The sequence below is a fragment of the Leuciscus leuciscus genome (assembly GCF_965113295.1).
Source record: "Leuciscus leuciscus genome assembly, chromosome: 5".
Lineage (NCBI taxonomy): Eukaryota > Metazoa > Chordata > Actinopteri > Cypriniformes > Leuciscidae > Leuciscus > Leuciscus leuciscus.
The window spans coordinates 40,582,693-40,601,900 of record NC_138729.1 but is presented as its reverse complement, the minus strand read 5'-3'; the positions used below and the strand labels follow the sequence as shown (position 1 = coordinate 40,601,900).

Below are 19,208 nucleotides of genomic sequence, written 5' to 3'. Positions count from 1 at the left end.
TCCGTAAACGCTGCCGTGACATTTTATACTTCTTAGAAATGATGCGAATGTAGCGGTCTCTTGTAGTGTCAAAGAGAAACTGACTGCAGTGCAGTTGTTTTATCTGTATTTCTGGCGATTTATTCATTAGCCTACCATTAAAATTACAATAAGGTTACATTAGTTAACTGGGCCTACACAAGTTAATCTTAGTTCATGTTAATTTCAACATTTACTTATACATTATGAAATCAAAGCTTATATTTGTTAATATTATTTCATGGACCTGAGTGAAGAGTGAACAATTAGATATTTATTAACTAACGTTAACAAACAGTAATCAATACTCTAACAAATGTATTGCTCATTAATGTTCATGTTAGTTAATGCACTAATGAGACCTTATTGTAAAGTGTTAGCCATTAAACTGAAAACAAATGCTAAAACCCATTCTTTCTTTTAGTTTGCCTATATGATAAGCAAAACAAAACTCCTCTCTGTTGAACAAATGAACAACAACAACAGGTCAATATGTTGTTGTTATTATTTGTCATTGAGTATAATGGTCTGTAATTCTGATGTATTTTGTTTTGTAATTTTTGATAAAGCAGATAAATGTGCTTTCCCTGCCGCTTTGTGTACAGTGATTTGCTCATTGTAAATGGTTAATAAAGAGGAAAGCTCAGCATATATATAAATATAAATCTTCTTCCTGCTGTTTGAACTTCCTTTTTTTATGCCAGATGAAGTTTTTTTTTAATGATGACAGTTTTGTGTGTCCGTTTTAGATGTTAACATACTGTCAGAATATCTGCATGTTGCATCTCTTCAAGAGAATAATGAAAAAATTCTGAGATGAAGTTGGCCTCATTGATTGAGGTACATCCTCCTGCACAATTGTAGCCTGCATGTTCGCCTGTGTGAAAATTCATTATTTTTCTGTGGTTTTCTTGCATTTGCCACTCACTTCCTCAGCACAAGAAGATTGTGGGTATGATGACAGTGCTTCTCTTTCATTTCTGTACTGTCTGCAGACATGCTGGATGTAATAACTTAAAAATAACTTGGTTTGGTCACACAAAATCTACAGGCAAGCAGAGGGGCAAGATTCAACGTGTTTGGAAGTAAAAAAAGAAAAAAGAAGAAGCATCAGATCAGCAGAGGAAGGAGGAAGTAAAGAGGAGAAGAGTGGCTGACTGGAAAGAATGTACTCTTAGAATTCACTGTGTGTTTTTTGTTTGTTTGTTTGTGTGTGTGCGTGTGTGAACGAGAGAATGTGTGCGCGTGTGTCTCTGTGTGTGTAACCCTTTGTCTAAAATTGAAGAAATGTCTCTGAGACTACCTCGCAACTGGGACTTCAGCACATTCAGAGCTGAAACCGCCAAGATAGGTGAGTGACACTGCGTTTAGGTGTGTGGTCAAAGGTCAAAGTCTTTTCCGTGTTTAAGGAATTTCACTTGGCCAAGTGGGTAGATTTCTGTGTGATCCTTTGTATTCATTTGACACAGCAGGCCTCCTGTCACTAGGAACTAGAGGTTTGATCTACACTGGCTCATGTGATGTGTGACTTATTTTATGATAAATGTAATTAACTGGGCTGTGATGGCCAGATGTGTTTAGTGTAACTTGGATTTTACAGTATCTGTAAATCACAGAAATAAGTGGCATAGTGATTGTTGAGTGTTCACCCTGAGGCTATATAATTCTCTTGAGCTCTTCTAATCTGCTACACGCATGTGTTTCCTTGTAATTCGGTTGAATCCCATAACCTATTTTTGATTTGTTGGATATTTTGATGTGTTGTTACAAGATTGCTTCTAGTACTTGACTAGCCCACTTTACTAATACTTTACTACAAGTAGGCTACTTTACTGATTTGACCACATGTTCTCATTCATCTCCAGGCTGTTTAAAATCTCGGTTATACTTTATTTTAAGGTGACGTAGTTACATTATACTTACTATAGAGTTAGGGTTAGTGTTTGTTTTAGGGTTAGTTACCTGTAATTTACTGTTATTACTATAGTAAGTACATGTAGTAACATGTAACTACGTCACCTTAAAATGGAGTGTAGCTTAAATGTATTGCTAAGAGTTAAAGCATGTCTTTCACCAGCTTTATGTAGCAATCGAGTATAAAACGAGGCAGTTTTATGGTTGTATGTGATGGTGACTCGTGGTGTTTCTGGTCTCATTCTGCTCTGTCTGGTGGAGATGCAAAGCATTTGTGATTTCCTCTGTGTTTAATCTTCATGCAGGCAGGAAGACACTGCGACACTCACTTTTGTCTGAGAAACATGCTCATTCTCAGCTCAAAATGTCAGCATGTTATTATGCTAGGTAATTATCTATTATGCAGCCCATTACAAGGTATTTGGTTAATGTTCTCTGCAGTATCCTATCTGCAATGGACGACATAGGCGTTGTATGATAATCTAGGCCAGTTTATGAGAGCGAGTGTTACTTGCTGTGTGATAGTTTTCTTTACATTGGTGGCTTCACATTTTTGTTATTACTGTATTATAACTTGATATTTAGCAGACATGTTTTAAGATATCAATTTTAGGCAGGTATTCATTATTATTTTATCATTTTATTTTTGTATCAGTCACTGTTTTATATCAGTTGTAGTTGGATATTTAAATGTGCATTATCGTTTCCCATATAATGTTAAAATATTAACAATATTAATTACACTTATAATTATATTAATACAATTTAACTATAAATAATTTTCTCAGAATGAATATATATCTTTCATAGTAAACATTCTAATGCTGTGATATTCACTTGTTGCATTTGAAATTATTGATTTAAGTTACAAATTTAAATTCTGATTTATTTCAGAATTCTTTTTACTTTTATTTATGTAAACTATTTTGATTTTTTAAATATTTTTTAGAAATTTAATCAGTTATTTACAATTTATCAGTTACCAGCGGTAACATATATATTTTTATCTTTATCTAAACTATTTAGATTTTTAAAACTATTTAGAAATTTTAAATCAGCCTTTTATCAGTTACCAGCCATAACAGAAATATTTTTTACTGTATTAATATATATTTAATTTAGATTTTTTTTAACTATTTAGAAATGTATTATCAACCATTTACCATGTTTACTGTATTAATATTTATTTAAACTGTTTAGATTTTTTGAAAACTATTTAGAAATTTTATATCAGCCATTTATCAGTTACCAGCCATAAAATAAATACCTTCCAACCTTTAATATTTTGTTATTGTGCATCTGAAATTTGCAACCCATTTTACTTCAGTAATATGATGTATAGTGAAACGGTATTTAATGAAAAAAAAAGACAGGTCTTGACTTTATCCATCAGGAATTGGTATAGGGAAATAAAAAAGTGGAGAATAGTGATGTCAAATGATTAGCTGAAAGTTGTTTCAGGAGTTAAGTAAGATCTGAAAGATTAAACTTTTTTTTGTTCTTTTTTTGGGGGGAATAACACGCACTGATGAATTATTATTTTAAAATGTGTATTTTAGTTGAATGTTGATTTTAGCTGCTAGACTATTAAATTGTGCATCTCAGCCAGAGACAATAGAACAGCATCTGAGCTGCTGAATGTGAATGATCAACATTCCCTTTTCACTAATGTCACACACTTAAGCCTGACGCAGAACAGCTCGGCCTGACGCAAACAGCTTCTTGCATCTTTGCTATGATCTCGTTGGTAATTCATAGGGAGTTTCAACCTACTCTCTTCCCTTCCCCACCATAAAAGCTCCCCTGATCCCAGCGTGTGTCATAGACATGGGTGAGGTCAATGTGTGTGGGCCTGTGGTCCAGGAGAGAGAACAGTGGTCCGTGCTCTCCATCAGGCAAGATCTTCTCTAAATAGACCAAAGAAGCTGGCGTTAGGTGGGGATCTTTCAAAAACTATACTTCCTGTTGCTGATGAGCTAGTAACTTCCTGTTTATCTTAGTTCTCTCTCTTCTGCCCTTTCCTCTGTTCTCAATGGGTTATAGTGAATTTGACGACAAAAGCTCCAAGCAGCTTAAATCAACGTGACACCATCTCTTGTCAATTAGATAATGGCTGATTGGTTTCTGTTTAGAGATGAATTTATTGTAGATGCTTTCTTATCAAAGAGACTCACATGAAGTCAAGTGTTTGTGGCTTCACTAAGCAGCTTTCACAATGATGAATGCTGATTGCAATGCTTGTATGATTTTCTTCTTTTCTACCACCCTGAACATCTCAGTTTTTTCTTATCTCTCAATCACAAGGGTCTCTACCTACCCCACCCTCTCTTTACAATGGGCTATCCAGTCAGAAAGCACAATCACAAATTAGATGTCTTTAGTCTCTTAGTTGTCTCTTCCAGACACCAATGAAACACAAATGGAGGTTTTTCTGAGAATTAAAAATATATATATTTTCACACTATTCTCAAGTGTACAAAGATACTTGCAATTAAGTCGGCAATCAAACTCCAGTAACTATTTCAATGAAAAAAACTAAAATATTCTCCTGCTGGAAAAGAAAAAAACATACATTTTTTGCGGGTATTTACTGATTTAAGCTGGTTTTAGCTTTGGCCTGGCAGCCATCTGATCTCTGAGCCTGACCAGTGGAAAAGTGTTCAAAACCACTCTAAAAGCCAACAGACCAGTGGAAAAGTGTTCAAAACCACTCTAAAAGCCAACAGACCAGTTTGACCTGTCTTGGAAACCTATACTAAAACCAGCAAACCATATATTTATTTCAGTAGGGGTATTCTTTTTTTTTTTTTTTTACCAAACTTTCTGAGCTCTGTACTCTTATTGTAGGTCAACCTGTTTGTGTGTGTGTATATGTATGTATATATGTGTGTGTATATATGCATGTATATATGTATGTATATATATATATATATATATGTGTGTGTGTATATATATATATATATATATATATATATATATATATATATATATATATATATATATATATAATTATTTCTCCTAAAAATGTTAGCAGAATGTTTATTCTTGAGTGAAACAACTGACAACTCCATTAGGTTTCTCAAGGTATAAAAGGGCAATCTTTGAACTATGAAATGTTCCACTTTGATGTTTCAGTTCTTAAAACCCCTGTGTGAAAGAGTCAAGATCCAATAATACCCTTTTGACCTGAAATAATCTATTGCACAGTAACATCGAAAGTGCATGGTATTGTATTGTTCCGGGCAGAGCTGTCCTTTTCATTTGTGATGGTCCTAAAGTTACAGCAGGACATTTTCTTCAGTACTTGTTTGTTATGCAGGAAGCTGCTGGGTTCGGAGAGTTACCACTGACATTCACCACACTACATGGTGTTTTCATGATATAAATATAGACTCACTAAATTATTTCAGTCAAAGGTGATTTCACTTTCTGCAAGTCGGACTCCTCTGCGTATTCGTTTCTTATTCTCTGCCTACTTGTTGTCGGTTTCCACTCAGCACGCTCCAAGAGTGTTATACCTGGGGAAGGGAGCCCTGGATCCACTCACACTGGTTTTAAGAAATCAATGGAGAAACCTCTGAAAACAGGCTGGCTGAAGAAGCAGAGATCCATCGTGAAGAACTGGCAGCTGCGCTTCTTTGTGCTGAGAGGAAACGTTCTCACATACCATAAGGACGACAGAGAGAGTGCTCTCCAGGTAGGAGGCATGCAAGCATTAGTGATTGGAACAGTGAGATTTTTTTATTTATTATTATTATTATTTTGTAATGCATATTTTTATTTCTTCATTCCTGAGGTTTTAACTGTAGCCTATGCAATGTTTTTTTTCATGCAATGCCATTCCTGTCCGTCAAATAACTAAACTAAAACTAATTATTTAATCTGCGTTTACATTTTTTTTAAATAAAAAGTTCAATTTAAATATTATGTTCAAATTATATCTTGATTTCCTCGATTTTCAGTGTGGTCTTAAACTTTTGATTCTCGCTATGTCATCAAAATGTTGCCAAACTAATAATGATATTCGAAAACAAATAACAATGAAACTAAAGCTTCCTAGCAAAATATATTTTTTTATTTAAAATTATGTATTTGTATTTATGATATTTATTTACCACTTAAGATTTAATCAGACGTAACTGTCTGTAACTATTCCCTTTTGTCTCATTTTGATCTCAGGGAACCATACCTTTGTTCTCATGCCAAGTTAATGAGCTGCCATCAAATGCAGATGATAAATTCCTGTTTGAGATTATACCAGGTGAGTTTTTTTTATATACTTCTGTAGCACTGTGTGTCACAGGCCTGTTATATATGCTAGTTGTTTACAGTGTATAAGATTATCTCATGGGCTACTATATGTGTTGGAAGGCAATATCATAAAGATTTTTTCTTGTGTCCCTGATGCCACAGGTTGCAGTACAGATCGGGAGCGAGATGCCTATGTTCTCATGGCGACCAGTCAGAGCGAGATGGAAGAGTGGGTGCGCTCCATCCGGAAGGCCATTGGATCACGGTCCAATGGAGGTATCTATTGTTCTTCATAAAAAAATATACCATACATATTTGTCTATAAGGTTAATGATAGATTGAGGAGGTTCTAATATACACTAATTTTCTTCCACACTAAGGAAAGATCTGTGGAAGAACGGAAAAGCTACCTTTTCATTTGCCGCCAGAAGATTATTTGTTACATTTTACAGACATTTCCTTTATCCCTAAAACATAACAATGTGGTTTTGTTTACCGCACGCTTAGGTTGTTTCAGAGGGACTGTCCCTATAGGGTCCCAGTAAAAAATACACATTAGTCACTTTGGATGAAGGAATTAACTAAATAACTGACTAAATCTTGCAAACAGAGACCGTGCAAGGCAGAGACAGTCCACTCTTATTTACAATTTATATGAATGGTATGAATGGCACAACAGCTGGACCAACCTAAACATTTTTAAGGTTTAGTTCACCCAAACATGTAAATTCTGTCATCATTTACTCACCCTCATGTCGTTCCAAACCCGTAAGACTTTCGTTCATCTTCGGAACACAATTGAAGATCTTTTTGATGAAATCTGAGAGCTTTCTTTCTTCAAAATCCATCAAAATCCACGCAAGTACTACTTTGATGCGAACAATTCATAAAGAGATCATAAAACTAATCCATGTGAATTGAGCGGTTTAGTCCAAATTTTCTGAAGAGACTCGATCGCTTTATATGATAGACAGATTGAATTTAGTCTTTTATTCACATATTGATCAGCAAACATAAACAGAAGCTCAACCGAACCTGCTTAACACGAGAATGAAGCGCAAACGTGCTGTGTAACACACTAGAATGAACCTTCACAACAAGTCAAGTCACATTTATTTATATAGCGCTTTGTTCAATACAGATTGTTTCAAAGCAGCTTTACAGAGATAACAGGAAAATAATGCAAAAAAGTTTGTTTCCAGAAGAAAATAGCGTCACAGTCCAGCTTAAGTAAGTTCAGTGATGTTTAATTTTTGTTTTTAAAAAGTTATTAATTTATTTCATTTATATAGCCGCTCTGGAGTAAACCATGATGTCATCGTCCAACTCAGTTCAGTTCTTGTATAATAGTGTCAATGCAGGCAGATCAATATTATTGTTGAATATTAAATTAAATGTAAAATGTTATGTCCCCAACTAAGCAAGGTGGAAAAAGGCGACAGTGGCAAGGAACCAAAACTCCATCAGGTGGCAGAATGGAGAAAAAAACCTTGAGAGAACCCAGGCTCAGTCGGCGGCCAGTTCTGCTCTGGCCAATGAACGAACAGTGTATGATTATGATTCAGGCAGCATTATAGGTCAGAAGTCAGATTGGTTTGGAACAATCAGAATGTTATCCAGTTCCATCTGGTTGAAGATCTGAGTCATCACGCCGGTATGGAGACAAGTTTGTTGAGGATCAGTGCTGATGGCTGTCCTGTCCATGAGGCCTTCACAGGGGAGTCTCTAGTTGACACAATCTAGTTGGGTACATCGGGTGTCGTAGGACAACCGAACATGCTTGGGCTTCTGTTTACCACAACTAATATGCGAGTTGATGAATGTTTATATGTGAATAAAAGCCTAAATTCAATCTGTTCATCATATAAAGCAATCGTGTCTCTTCAAAAAAATTGGACTAAACCGCTCAATTCATATGGATTCGTTTTATGATCTCTTTATGAACTTTTTGAAGCGTCAAAGTGGTAGTTGAATAGCTGTCAATGGAGGGACAGAAAGCTCTTCAGAGATGAATTTGTGTTCCAAAGATGAATCGAAAGTCTTATAGGTTTGGAACGACATGAGGGTTAATGACAGAATTGTTTGGGGTGAACTATCCCTTAAGGAAGCACAATGTCCTATACATTGTGCTTCCTTAAGGGATAGTTCACCCCAAACAATCATTTGCCCTAATCATTTGCCTCTTGTTTACCATAACTTGGCTGTGTGTCTAATGTATAATGTCCAAAGGGTGTTTTATTCATAACAATATGAATCCATGGACTCCCACTGCTATGCAATAAAAGAGTTATGTTTCTTTCTTCAAAGTCTTTGGAAAGAGCCTTTCAGACATCATGGTGTATGAGAAGAAATTTGGGCATCGACTGGTGCCGATCCTGGTGGAGAAGTGTGCTGAATTCATCAGAGAGCATGGTTTGAATGAGGAGGGCATCTTTCGCCTGCCAGGACAGGACAACCAGGTCAAGCAGTTCAGAGAGGCCTTTGATGCTGGAGAAAGACCCTCTTTCCCCAGGTGAGTAAAGCATACGTTTACAAAAAAGTATTATGGTGGTACCATAGGCCAGTAATGGTATGCAATGGTAACACTAATATGTGGGGCACCTTAAGATAACCAGAGACCCCTGGACTACAAAAACGAATGTCACTTAGTCAACACATAGACTTTAAAATTTGTATGCTAATATGAATGAATTCAAATGACATAACTTTAGAAATGTTGTCGTGTCGTATGGTTTGAGTATTTGAGTGTCGAAATATCCTGTTCACACAGCAGCTTACAACACTGTATGTATGAACGTGCAATTGTATCTATCAACTGTAATCATGGTGACAGTGACTAAAGGAATTGCAAAGATGGCGACATAAATAAAAGCGTAAAGTCTTATCACATTTGAAATGCAAAAAGTCGATGCGCACGTTCATCTGTCAAGTTAACTGACAGCGGCTTTAATACCCAGTAGCACCTCACTGCAGTACGCGAGATCCAGGGGGCGGAGTTGGATCCAGATCTAAGGGGTGGAGATTGGTAGGTTTAGGGGTGGTTTTAGGGATCAGGGGGTGGAGATGGGTAAGTTTAGGTATATGTAAGGTGGGAGGAGTTGGATCGGATTTCGTGTTCTGCAGTGAGGACCATCTCTAAATACCTGAGTGAAAGAGGAGCATTTGCGTCATGCTCAGACCACAAAACTGACAAGGATGACTGGATCTAAAACCTTCAGATGACACACAGATTATATCCACAGAAGGGCTCTCTTGCACTGTATAACCTTACAGAAAACTAGTTGTCCAGTCCGGTTTTGTTTACACAGCAGGGCTTCGCCAAGATGAGGTTGTGAGTCCGGAAAATTTACTGGAGCGAGTTCGGTTATAGAATGTCATTGTCACTGCTGTAAACTCCCATATATATAAAAATAATTATTTTAAAAATATTATATTTGTGGGGTTGGGTTAATATTTTTATTGTTTTTGAAAGAAGTCTGTTATGCTCACCAAGGCTGCATTTATTTGATAAAACATGCAGAAATATTATTACAATTTAAAATAACTGTTTTCTATTTTAATATATTTTAAAATGTAATTTATTCTTGTGATGGCAAAACTGAATTTTCAGTATCATTACTCCAGTCTTCAGTGTCACATGATCTTTCAGAAATCATTCTGATATGCTGATTTGCTGCTCAAGAAATATTTCTTATTATTATACATGTTAAAAACAGTTAACAGTTAATTATTTATTTTTTTATTATGAGTTGATGAATAGGAAGTTCAAAAGAGCACCATTTATTTGAAATATGAATCTGTTGTAATGTCTTTACCTAATTTAATGCATCCTTATTGCAACCTCAAAAAAATGTATATTATATATACATTTTGTAACATTATAAATGTCTTTACTGTCGCTTTCGATCAATTATATGGGTCATTGCTGAATAAATGAATTCATTTCTTTGTGAATGATAGTGTTAAAAACTTAATGTAATGTATTTTTATTATTATTTGTTTGTAATAACATCAGGTTACTTTGAAGAGATAATTAAATAAATCAAATGATTAAATAAATGTCCAACAATAAATAACCATCCTCTACTAAAATATTTCATTTTCATATGATTTTTGTACCTGTGTCAGATGACCATTGGTTTCCAGACTTCTATTTTTGCAGTGTTTTTTAGAGTATGCATGCGAATGGGGCTTTTATGTGGATAACCACACTCTGCATGACCATTTATGGTGAAACACAGCACTATAGTCTTCACAGACTTTTTGAGGAAGTAGCATAGGTAAAGGGTTTGACCCAGAAAGTTTAAACTAGATCTGAACGAGAGAGAGAGAGAGAGAGAGAGAGAGAGAGAGAGAGAGATGTGCAAAAGCATGAGAGTTAGAGTGACAGTAGCACAGTATTTCAGAGGAACCTGGCACACATCGATGATCTGCGGCTGAGCCACATCCTGTCCTGACTAACAGAGATCTTGCCATTCAACACACGCACATATACATTCGACAAGTAACTTTTTTCAGTTTCTAAAGCGCACACAAAAAAAAAAATCTGTCTGAAACCAATAATAGTAGACTGTAATAATAACTAAATGTCTAACTTTGTTTATACCTTCTCCCTGCAGTGACACTGATGTCCACACGGTGGGGTCCTTACTCAAGTTGTACCTCAGAGAGCTTCCTGAACCTGTTGTGCCATGGACTCAGTATCAGGACTTCCTTGACAGCACTCTGATGCTGGATGCCACCACTGCAACTGTGAGAATCACATTCACAAAGACAGTTTAGCAGATGAGTAAGGATTCTTTGACTAATTGCAATCTGATCAATTCCAGGGCAAAGAAAAGCTAGAGAAACAAATCAGCCTTTTACCAAAAGTGAACTACAACCTCCTTAGTTACATCTGCAGGTACTGTATGAGTTACTATAAGAGTGTAAAAACAGATCAGACATTGATAACAGCAAAATGTGTGAAATGCTGACATATATCCATATTTGTTAATGCAGATTCCTTTTTGAGGTCCAACAAAACTCAAAGGTGAATAAGATGAGTGTTGAGAATCTGGCCACAGTGATGGGGGTAAACCTGTTCAAACCGCAAGTGGAGGACGCCATCAGTATGATGAAGGGTCAGTTATCATCCTAAGACTCATAAAACATTGTTCTACATTGTTTTTAAAATAACCGATGAGGAAATCAAATATACAATATATATTTACCAGTTACCAATTACAAAATACTAAACAATATATACAGTTTTAATATTGTAAACCTGCTAAAAATATATTTGATTTATTAAAAAAGGTATTTGTTTTTTGGGAAAAATCAACCCAATATTTTGATCATTTCTTGCTCCAATTTGTATGATTGTTGTCCAATAAAAAGCTCTTTTGAATGAAAATGTCCCGGTTCCTAAAACCAAGAAGCACATCATAGGCTGAATTCAGAATGGTATGATAGCACTACTTTTTATGCTATATTTAGTTGTAGTTCAGTAGTTCGGTGATATGTTTTAAACTAAAGGCTATTGCCTAAAAAAAGTCCTTTGTTTCAGCTAGAGATGCATTAACACTGGAAATTCATGGGGTGTTTAACCTGAACTGCAATGAGTAAGAATAAGATAACACGTACGGTGTTATTGGTTAACACATTGCAGTGGTAATGATCCGTGCTCTCACCTCTTGCTCACATACACAGGAACTCCCATGATACAGAAGGTAATGACGGTTATGATCAGACACCATGAGCATCTTTTCCCACCCTCCAAAGATAAGCTGCCGTCTCCTCTTCCCAGCAAGAAAAACAAAAGCAAGAAGACCAGTAACCCTCGCAGTTTTGTGGGCTGGGAGTCTGCAGAGGTACCGATCACATTATCTAACAACTTCCATATACATGGAAAACTAAAAAATATCAGGCAATTTCCGAATTGTGATTTGTAGGCCTGTAAAATTAATAAATCATGGAAAATTTTAAATATACACTACCTTTCAATTTTTTTTGAAAAATAGTAAATAAAAAAATAATTAAAAAAATATTTTCAAATGTAATTTATTCCTGTGATGGCAAAGCTGAATTTTCAGCGTCATTACTCCAGTCTTCCAATCCTTCAGAAATCATTCTAATACGCTGATTTGGTGCTCAAGTTTATTATTATTTTTATTTTTTCTCTCCAGAAGTTCTTGATGAATAGTAAGTTCAAAAGAACAGCATTTATTTGAAATAGAAATCTTTTGTAACATTATACATTTCTTTTAAAGTTCAATTTAATGTCCTTGCTGAGTAAAAATATAAAAAATGTACTCGCTGAACTAGTTTATAAAAGTTCTAAATATAGAATTGGTCTTTATGCTAGGAAATAACAGGCAATTTAAAAATTGTAAAATATTTAATCAGTTCTAAAATATTCAGCAAGAAATTGCTCTTTGTAACAATTATTTTCACATTTTCTTCATAAATTTTAAGCAGTTAGATGTTACATTATTTATAATGTAATTTATTTTAAAAAATAAAACAAAAGCTGGAAAAATGGCTGGAAATGTTTTTTGTTTGTAGGCATGAAATTGACAATTTAGTCATATTTAAGAAAACATCTACTGTTCTTTAAAGGTTAAAAATTTTTTTTGAGCTTTCACAGCATTACTTTCTCACCTGCACCTCTTAACTGATTGTATCACTCTTTTCTCAAAGTGTGAAGTGTCCTCCCTGTCTGAATCTCCGGAGGAAGAGGAAGTAGACACACCTGAGGATGAGAAGAGGGACGAGTGGTCATCTGAAGCAGGGTCAGAAGACACACCTCTTTCTCCTTCCTCAGAATTTTCGCCCACAATGGACCCGTGGCCCGACAGCCCCAGAAAGAGGACGCAAACTCTACCCAGCTTGGGCTGTCCGGCAGCGGGAAGAACAGGCCGTGAGCCCACTTGGGATCGTTGGAGCAGGTTCCAGGAGAGCTTTAACGAGAATGACGAGAAAACATTCTCAGAGGACATCTTTAAGTTACTCGACCTGCAGAAAGTGACACTATTTTCTGGAGAGCAGAAAAGTGAAAAGGAAAAAGTGGAAGGACAAACGGACACAGGCTATAAGACAGGTAGCGATGTTGTTGTCAAGCAGATAGACGCTCCAAAAACACAGGCACAGAGCACAGCCCCCCTGCCAAAACCTCAGCCGAGAAACATGGAGAGTGTGGTGGCTTTGAGCAGAGAGAAACCAGCAGCACCAGTAGACCCTGCTCTACAGAAAAGCAATGCAGCACAGCAAGAAAACACAGACTCAACAAACATCATCAGCAGGTATAGCACAGTACATACCTGTTCATTATTTGCCTCACAGTAATTAGCAGTGTTTGCTAAGGGTCAGGGATTTGAACAAACATCCTTCAGACATAGATTTTTGCACGCCAGACAATAAAACAGACAAAAAAATCCATTATAATGACATTTAAGGGCTAGAATGTCAGAGACTTGGGAATGAGCTCTTTCTATGTGGCCCAGTAAATAACCACTACCTAGCAACCACATAATACACCCTAGAAATATACACCATCTAGCGACCACCCAGAACACCCTTGTTGTGGCAGGGATGAGGTGATTTGGTTGAATTTTTTAATAAATAAAATATTATATATTAAATCAGGGATGTTCAACTTTGGTCCTGGAGGGCCACTGTCCTGCAGAGTTTAGCTCCAACCCTGACAAAAACTCTTTTCTAGTAATCCTGAAAACATTGATTAGCTTGTTCAGGTGTGTTTAATTAGGGTTGGAGCTAAACTCTGCAGGACAGTGGCCCTCCAGGACCGAATTTTTATATTCCCTGTATTAAATACATATAATTATAATATATAAAAGATAAAATAAATAAACTTATTGGAGCGCTAATTTATTCTTGTGAGAGAAAAGCTGAATTTTCAGCAGCCATTACTCCAGTCTTCAGTCACATGATCCTTCAGGAATGATTCTAATATGCTGATTTGGAATTATTATTATTATTAATGTTGATAATATATAAATGTATATTGCGTGTGTGTGTTTGTACCTTTAGTCTCCAGCAGAAGAACAAAGAGCTGAGCGCTACAGTGGTAGAGTTGCAGGCAGAACTAGAGGCAGAGAGACGCCGCAAAGCTGCATTAGAGATCTTACTGCGCAACACGGAGCGCAGCAGGGACGAAGCTCTCACGCGCAATGAGCAGCTCAACAGAGAGATTCAGGAGTTCCTCAACAGACCCACTGGTGGACCATCTTAGTGACACTATCAAACAAACAAAGTTCAAGCTTAGTCCTGTCTAGTTTCTCACAGGAGTACAAGACGAGCTATCTGGACAACTCCATTGTGTTTTACATCTTGAACTGCTATGAATAATGTCTTTGAAATAAGACTAGTGGTAATGTCCATCTCTCAGTTTCTGTCCATGATTTGGCAGATGTAAAACCTCTACAATGTCTGACACCTTATGTACAGAAATTATAGATATGATCTAGTTATTTGGTTTCACATTGGGATTTGTAATTTGCAACATGACAAGATGTGAACTCTGAAATTATGCAGTATTGGACTGAACAGTTTAGAGATTTATAAAGACTATTTAATTATTTCTGTTGAAATGTTCATAGTATTTTCTAATGGATACTTAGTACATAGTATTCATAGTACATATGTACATTTTAGGGTTAGTGATGTCACTAACCCGGGAGAAATGTCGTGTAGTCCTTACCAGCCGTTTGTTGTAGTCCTTAAAAAGATCTCCCTTTGCTTTGAACTTTGAGCATTGTAACTTTGCAGATGTTGTTTATGCTCAAACAGCAGCATTACACACTAACTAAAGTTAGAAAAGGGAAATCATATTCAACCACCCCTTTAATTTGAACATTAGTAAAAAGTTATTAGAACATATTTTAGCTGGGTAAGGCCAGAAAAGCATCTTAGGTTTAAGCCATTTTTTTCAACAGAGAGAAAATTGTTTCCACCTTTAATTATAAATAATAAATGACAGAACTATTGTGTGCAGAGTTTTAAAATAGTTACTATTTATGTGATCGCTAGACTGCATTAGACTCCATTAGAGTCTGTGAACAAGAGCCGGTGAAAAGGACAAAAAATGTGGATTACTGTCAGTAAGTAAACAGTTTTATCTGGCTTTTCTTTCCTACACCTTCACTTCTGTTGTCTGGTTGCAGTCAGAAAGAGATATGAGATAAAATGTGACAGAGTGTGATAGAGCAATGAGAAGAATGCTTTTTTAGAACCGAATTCACACAAACCACATGTGTGTTTTCAAGGAAGGGGTAAAAAGACACTAGGCATTACGTAAGGAAGAGACCAGATAGCATTGTGTCTGTCAGCTGTCATAATTAAATGATAGGGAAGGAATTTCCTATTTCCAACTGGATTATACTGACAATGTGCTGTTCAAAATCAACAAAATGCTGATTATATGAATATATGTTGTTCAGAGTCATTCATGTGGTAGATTCCAGTTTGTTCTGTGAGGGTTTTCAATGGACATTTCTTCAGTTGTTTTTCTTGTACAATTAGGCCTACTGTAAATAATACGTTTATAATAATAATAATAATAATAATAATAAGTTTAATTTATATAGCGCCTTTCCCAAGCTCAAGACCGCTTCACAATGACAGTAAATAACAAGCAGTTTACAAATAAACGGACAATAAATGTATCTCATCATGGCAGAACAATAGTTTCAAAGATAAACAACACTGTGATCAAGTGTGTCTCCTACACAAGAAAGATTATCTTAAGAGGAAGAGAGTAAGGGTGAGCATTACAGCATGTGACAGCAGGTTACTGGGTCAACATTTCATGCACATAAACCTAATTTAGGTACGCTAACTTTTTTTTTTTTCAAAATTAGCGAGTACATCATGAATCCATCCATCACTACGGTTACGGTACGCCTATAATAAGTGTTTATATTCAGACTATTTTAGATGGAGTGAGACACAAACCTCTGCGGAGTAGCCCAGTACCTGCGTGACTCAAGAAAAGTTGCTCCGGCTTCAATGTTCTTCCGCAAGACGCATGCAGTTTTTGTTTATTCACCACAAGAGCACAAAAAGTTACATAGGGCTGCATCCGAAATCGCATGTTCCATAATATATAGTAGGTGAAAAACAGTGACGACAGGATTTTATTTAAAGAGAAATTGCCAAATTACAATTTTAAACTTAAGTATTGGGTTTCAACTTACTCAAATGTCTAATGATAGAAATGTAAAAATAAATAAAAAACGTTAAAGCAGTTCAAATTGTGACTTAGGCTACATCTTACTAAGATGCGATTATATAGTCTACTCTTTTTTTATATGAAGAAATGTACCATGGTGAACATATTAAGACAGTTTGTGAACCCTGTTTTGTTTTCAGACAGTATCAAAAAAGTATAGTAGCTACAAACGTTACTGTCATCAACAGCAGCTGTCAGCTAAACGTTTGCTCACTCTAGCCTGGGTATTTCTGTTGTGCATGAGTTTACACACAAGGAAGCTTAATTTCAACCTTGAATTAAATTGACAAAAAAAGACAAGTAAACAAGAACAAATAAACAAATTACAGGCAGAAGCAAAAATAAATACAATAAAATAAAAAATACAAATGCAGTGCTTTAAGGTTTTCAAGTAGGTCTAACAGTATTCAGGTACAGGGATACTACAGAAATTGAATAAATTGAATGTTTCACTGAATAAATCAAATAAAGATTCAGTCTTCTCGCTCTTTTATCCATCCATCCATCTTCTTCCGCTTATCCGGGGCCGGGTCGCTGGGGCAGCAGTCTAAGCAGAGATGCCCAGACTTCCCTCTCCCTAGACACTTCCTCCAGTTCTTCCGGGGGGACACCGAGGCGTTCCCAGGCCAGCCGGGAGACATAGTCTCCTCCCAGTGGGACGCGCCCGGAACACCTTCCCGGGAAGGCGTCCAGGAGGCATCCGGAACAGATGCCCAAGCCACCTCAGCTGATCCCTCTCAATGTGGAGGAGCAGCGGCTCTACTCTGAGCTCCTCCCGAGTGACCGAGCTTCTCACCCTATCTCTAAGGGATCGCCCAGCCACCCTGCGGAGAAAGCTCATTTCGGCCGCCTGTATCCGGGATCTTGTCCTTTCGGTCATGACCCAAAGCTCATGACCATAGGTGAGAGTAGGAACGTAGATTGACCGGTAAATCGAGAGCTTCGCCTTGCGGCTCAGCTCTTTCTTCACCACAACAGACTGGTACATCGACCGCATTACTGCAGAAGCTGCACCGATCCATCTGTCAATCTCCCGTTCCATCCTTCCCTCACTCGTGAACAAAACCCCAAGATACTTAAACTCCTCCACTTGAGGCAGGAACTCTCCACCAACCTGAAGTGGGCAAGCCACCCTTTTCCGACTGAGGACCATGGCCTCGGATTTGGAGGTGCTGATTCTCATCCCAGCCGCTTCACACTCGGCTGCAAACCGTCCCAGTGCATGCTGAAGGTCCTGGTCTGATGAGGCCAACACGACAACATCATCCGCAAAGAGCAGAGATGAAATCGTGTCGTCACCAAACCTGACACCCTCCGGCCCCTGGCTGCGCCTAGAAATTCTGTCCATAAAAATTATGAACAGAACCGGCGACAAAGGGCAGCCCTGCCGGAGTCCAACATGCACCGGGAACAAGTCTGACTTACTGCCGGCAATGCGAACCAAGCTCCTGCTTCGGTCGTACAGGGACCGGACAGCCCTTAGCAAAGGACCCCGGACCCCATACTCCCGGAGCACCCTCCACAGGTCGCCGCGAGGGACACAGTCGAATGCCTTCTCCAAATCCACAAAGCACATGTGGATTGGTTGGGCAAACTCCCATGAACCCTCCAGCAACCTGTAGAGGGTATAGAGCTGGTCCAGTGTTCTACGGCCCGGACGAAAACCACACTGTTCCTCCTGAATCCGAGGTTCTACAATCGGTCGTATTCTCCTCTCCAGTACCCTGGCATAGACTTTCCCAGGGAGGCTGAGAAGTGTGATCCCCCTGTAGTTGGAACACACCCTCCGGTCCCCCTTCTTAAAAAGAGGGACCACCACCCCGGTCTGCCATCCCAGAGGCACTGTCCCCGACCACCACGCGATGCTGCAGAGGCGTGTCAGCCAAGACAGCCCCACAGCATCCAGAGACTTGAGGTACTCAGGGCGGATCTCATCCACCCCCGGTGCCTTGCCACCGAGGAGTTTCTTGACTACCTCGGTGACACCCGAGTGCGATTGCCACATTCACACCTGCCCAAATATAAATAAAAAAAAATGTTGATAAACATAGCCATAATGTTAAGACAGTGTCTTAAGTTCTAGTATGACCTACTAGCAGTTAGTCAGGGGCAGTCAGCCTTAGTTTTCGGTATCAAAGTAGGCTTATCTACGTTTTTATGTAACTGATTTAAAAAAGCTATGAACCGTCTTAAAGAAAATAAATTGATGTCTAACTTGTAAGACTAGTCTTAGAGGTTATGCAACCGGCCCCTGATGTACGGATTAATATATTGATACACTCAACTGTTTACGCTGATACGTTCACGTCAAGACCTCTGCGACTGTGTTTATGTACTCGCCAAGATGGGCATTTTGACAATTTTGTGCGTTTCTGACCATTTAAGTGCAATAATCCGTGAAAAAGGACTCAGTTTTGGTAAATCATCCTCTCATCTCTTTCCTTCTGAAAAAGCATTGTTCCTAGAATCTAATTTTAATAAGCTAAAACAACAAATTATCAAGATATTTTTTATTTTAATTCAACCTCAATAACTCTTTGGGGGCCTTGGAGTAAAAAAGGGCCAGTTTAGAGGGATTAAAGCTTGGATCAGATAGGCTGAAACTAATCTTTGGGAAGTATTGGAAGTAGTTATTCTGACTGAAGCATTCCTCTGATAATTACCTCGTCAATACAGTTTTGTCGGTAAGGGAAATGCCCCTGTATCAAGTCCCTCTATTGGGTACTTGACATCCTGAGCCTCTGGAGACGTGTTCCAATGGCTACAGAGCTGTGTCAGCCCCAGAGTGATAAGG

The 19,208-nt window shown here is 37.6% G+C and overlaps 1 protein-coding gene and 1 long non-coding RNA gene across 2 annotated transcripts; one reads left to right on the top strand and one right to left on the bottom strand.

Annotated features, from left to right (window-relative positions):
- Nucleotides 1-985: 985 nt before the first annotated feature.
- arhgap25 (Rho GTPase activating protein 25) lies at nucleotides 986-15,173 on the top strand. The gene is made up of 11 exons (XM_082170303.1): nucleotides 986-1,369; nucleotides 5,430-5,629; nucleotides 6,112-6,193; nucleotides 6,346-6,459; nucleotides 8,491-8,695; nucleotides 10,803-10,935; nucleotides 11,013-11,086; nucleotides 11,185-11,306; nucleotides 11,875-12,035; nucleotides 12,865-13,466; nucleotides 14,215-15,173. The coding sequence occupies exons 1-11, from the start codon at nucleotides 1,306-1,308 to the stop codon at nucleotides 14,414-14,416; spliced, it is 1,959 nt and encodes a 652-aa protein (XP_082026429.1). The 5' UTR covers nucleotides 986-1,305; the 3' UTR covers nucleotides 14,417-15,173.
- Nucleotides 15,174-15,607: 434 nt separating this feature from the next.
- LOC309499240 lies at nucleotides 15,608-16,899 on the bottom strand. The gene is made up of 2 exons (XR_014206161.1): nucleotides 15,835-16,899; nucleotides 15,608-15,707 (listed from the first exon to the last, which is right to left on the bottom strand). It is a non-coding gene; the product is annotated as an uncharacterized lncRNA (long non-coding RNA).
- Between the last annotated feature and the right edge of the window lie 2,309 nt (nucleotides 16,900-19,208).

What these genes read in the sequence shown, in the direction of transcription:
- arhgap25 (XM_082170303.1), top strand. Translation starts at nt 1,306, where the DNA reads ATGTCTCTGAGACTACCTCGCAACTGGGACTTCAGCACATTCAGAGCT. An exon ending in GAAAGACCCTCTTTCCCCAG is followed by an intron (nt 8,696 to 10,802) that starts GTGAGTAAAGCA and finishes TTCTCCCTGCAG; the next exon opens with TGACACTGATGTCCACACGG. An exon ending in TCAACAAACATCATCAGCAG is followed by an intron (nt 13,467 to 14,214) that starts GTATAGCACAGT and finishes TTGTACCTTTAG; the next exon opens with TCTCCAGCAGAAGAACAAAG.